At 48.7% G+C, this 2652-nt stretch overlaps 1 protein-coding gene across 3 annotated transcripts in view; it reads right to left on the bottom strand.

Annotated features, from left to right (window-relative positions):
• The window catches only part of MINDY1 (MINDY lysine 48 deubiquitinase 1), a 12434-nt gene that overhangs the window by 2398 nt on the left and 7384 nt on the right, over positions 1 to 2652 (bottom strand). For all 3 annotated transcript variants that reach the window (XM_012811802.2, XM_023519425.1, XM_012811803.2), the window contains exons 5-7: positions 2443 to 2601; positions 1205 to 1307; positions 434 to 576 (exon numbers count right to left, since the gene is read on the bottom strand). In XM_012811802.2, the coding sequence (XP_012667256.1) occupies positions 434 to 576; positions 1205 to 1307; positions 2443 to 2601 (405 nt within the window). The remainder of the gene's footprint in view (positions 1 to 433; positions 577 to 1204; positions 1308 to 2442; positions 2602 to 2652) is intronic.

The raw sequence follows: 2652 nt of genomic DNA, 5'->3' as shown, positions 1-2652 counted from the left end.
GTTGTTTGGCGGGTCCGGGCTGGGGATTCGAACCCGCCACCTTAGGTGTACGTGGCTGGCGCCTTAGCCGGTTGAGCTATAGGCGCCGAGCCCACTGCCTTTTTCTGAGAGGACTATCCTGGCCTGTCCCACTAATGCAGGCTCATCCCTATTTGGCTCTGGCCAGTGTAATATAAGCAGAAATGACATGCGCCATTCCCAAGCAAAAGCGCCGAGTGTGAGTGTACAGTGTCCCTTTCTCCCTTCATGCTTGTATGTTCCAGATAAAAGTTCTTTCGTCAGTCTGGGTCCCAGAGTGAAGATGGTGTGGGACAGAATTGTAGCTAATCCACAGTGGGCATCAACATGAGTGAAAAATAAGGCTTAATCTAGTTTATCCTGACCCCAGAGAAAAAGGCATGAGGAAATGATGGCGTTCCAAAACCCTCATCACCTTGTGCTTAGTCATGGTGCTAAAGTGGTTGTTTCGGAAAAAGACGCTAAGTTCCCCCTCCTTGGCAGTGGCTGTCAGCTCACACAGTCCGTGGTAAGTCAACTGGGCTGCAGTGGTCTCCAGGAACTGCTCTGCAATCAGACCTGCCAAAAGGGCACACGACAGAGGGAGCTTGGCTTAAATTCAAATAGGAATGTTCATCCTGAGAGCCCCATCAAAAGCCCTGGAGGTCAGTTCCACCTTTTAAAATCCCTTGAAGCCTGGCTGTATTCATTCATTTAACAAATAACCATAGGCAGGTACGGTGACTCATGCCTATAATCCCAGCACTCTAGGAGGCCGAGGCGGGTGTATTGCTTGAGCTCATGAGTTCAAGACCAGCCTGAGCAAGAGCAAGAACCCATCTCTAGAAAATAGCCATGTGTTGTAGCAGGCGCCTGTAGTCCCAGCTACTTAGGAGGCTGAGACAAGAGGATTGCTTGAGCCCAAGAGTTTGAAGTTGCTGTGAGGTATGATGCCATGGCACTTTACCAAGAGTGACAAAGGGAAACTCTGTCTCAAAAACAAAAAAAATCCAAAAAAACAAATACCCTTAAGCAGCTACCCTGAGCCAGGCACACACTAGGCACTGGGGACACATTAGTGAACGACAAACTCCCCCACCCCTCTTGTGGAGCTTACATTCAGTGAGAGATGACAGACAATGGACAATAACCCTAAGTGGCCATCATTCCCACCACCTGATAGGCATGGGAGGGGAGGGGATGTCACCTTCTGTCACGAGGTTGGTATCACTGGAGTGTTTGCAGGTGATGATCTTCTCTACCAGCTGGTTGTAACTGAGTCTCCCAACTGCACACACAGCCTCAGGACTCTACAGGGAAAGCAGGGTGCAGTAGTACAGATTGAGGGTTTTTTTTGAGACAGTCTCACTATGTTGCTCTCAGTAGAGTGCCATGGTTGCTCAGAGCAACCTCCAACTCTTGGGCTTATGCGATTCGCTTGCCTCAGCCTCCCAGGGAGTGGGACTATAGGCTCTCGCCATGCCAGGCTATTTTTTGTTGCAGTTGTCGTTGTTGTTTACCTGGTCTGGGCTGAGTTGGAACCCGCCACCCTCGCTATATGTGGCTGGCATTGTAACCACTGCACTTCAGGTGCCAAGCTGATTGAGGGGTTTTTAAAGGAAGGAAATAAACCATGCCCACAAGGATCACAACCCCATGAGGAAATTTTTCTGACCTTTATTTATTTATTTATTTTATTTATTTCAGCGACAGAGTCTTACTTTGTTGCCCTCGGTAGAGTGCTGTGGTGACATAGCTCACAGCAATCTCCAGCTCTTGGGCTTACACGATTCTCTTGCCTCAGCCTCCCAAGTAGCTGGGACTATAGGCGCCCACCACAACACCCAGCTATTTTTTTTGTTGTTGCAGTTTGTCTAGGCTGGGTTTGAACCCACCACCCTTGGTATATGGGGCCAGCACCCTACTCACTGAGCTATGGGCGCTGCCCTGAACTTTTTCTTTTTTTTAGAAACAGAGTCTCACTTTATCGCCCTTGGTATAGTGCCATGACATCACAGCTCACGGCAACCTCCAGCTCTTGGACTTAGGAAATTCTCTTGCCTCAGCCTCCAGAGTAGCTGGGACTACAGGCACTCGCCCCAACACCTGGCTATTTTTTGTTGCCATTTGGCCGAGGCCAGGTTTGAACCTGCCACCCTCAGTATACAGGGCCGGTGCCCTACTCAGTGAGCCACAGATACCACCCAGGAAATTTTTCTGAACTTTTGATGTCTAAAGAATTGATCCTATTTGCATGTGGTTTGCTTGTATTTGAATGTCACCCCCCACTAAAAAAAAAAGAAAAAAGGTTAAAATTCAAAGAATTCTATACTGGGTCCAGTCTCTAATCCTTATTTCCTTCCCAAGGCAATCTAACCCCTACCTCCCAACGTCTACTCCATGAACATTTGCCTAAGCATCTCACTGGGCCCCTCCCACTCTCACCTGTGGGTCAACAAGCCAGCCGTGGTACAGAGGTATGCCCAGCAGGTCAAAGACGCTGCACTCAGGCGTGTACTCAAAATCAGAGACACCCGTGAACCGCACGTTGACGTCTAGACCAGTGGCCAATTTAGGCAGTACTGTCATTGCATCATCCACATTCTGAAGACAGAAAAAAAAAATGATAGAAATTATGGCCTTCTCTCCCACCAC

This window comes from Otolemur garnettii, unplaced genomic scaffold (genome assembly GCF_000181295.1).
Source record: "Otolemur garnettii isolate 467f Iridium unplaced genomic scaffold, OtoGar3 scaffold00174, whole genome shotgun sequence".
Lineage (NCBI taxonomy): Eukaryota > Metazoa > Chordata > Mammalia > Primates > Galagidae > Otolemur > Otolemur garnettii.
This window is presented reverse-complemented; position numbering and strand designations above follow the sequence as displayed.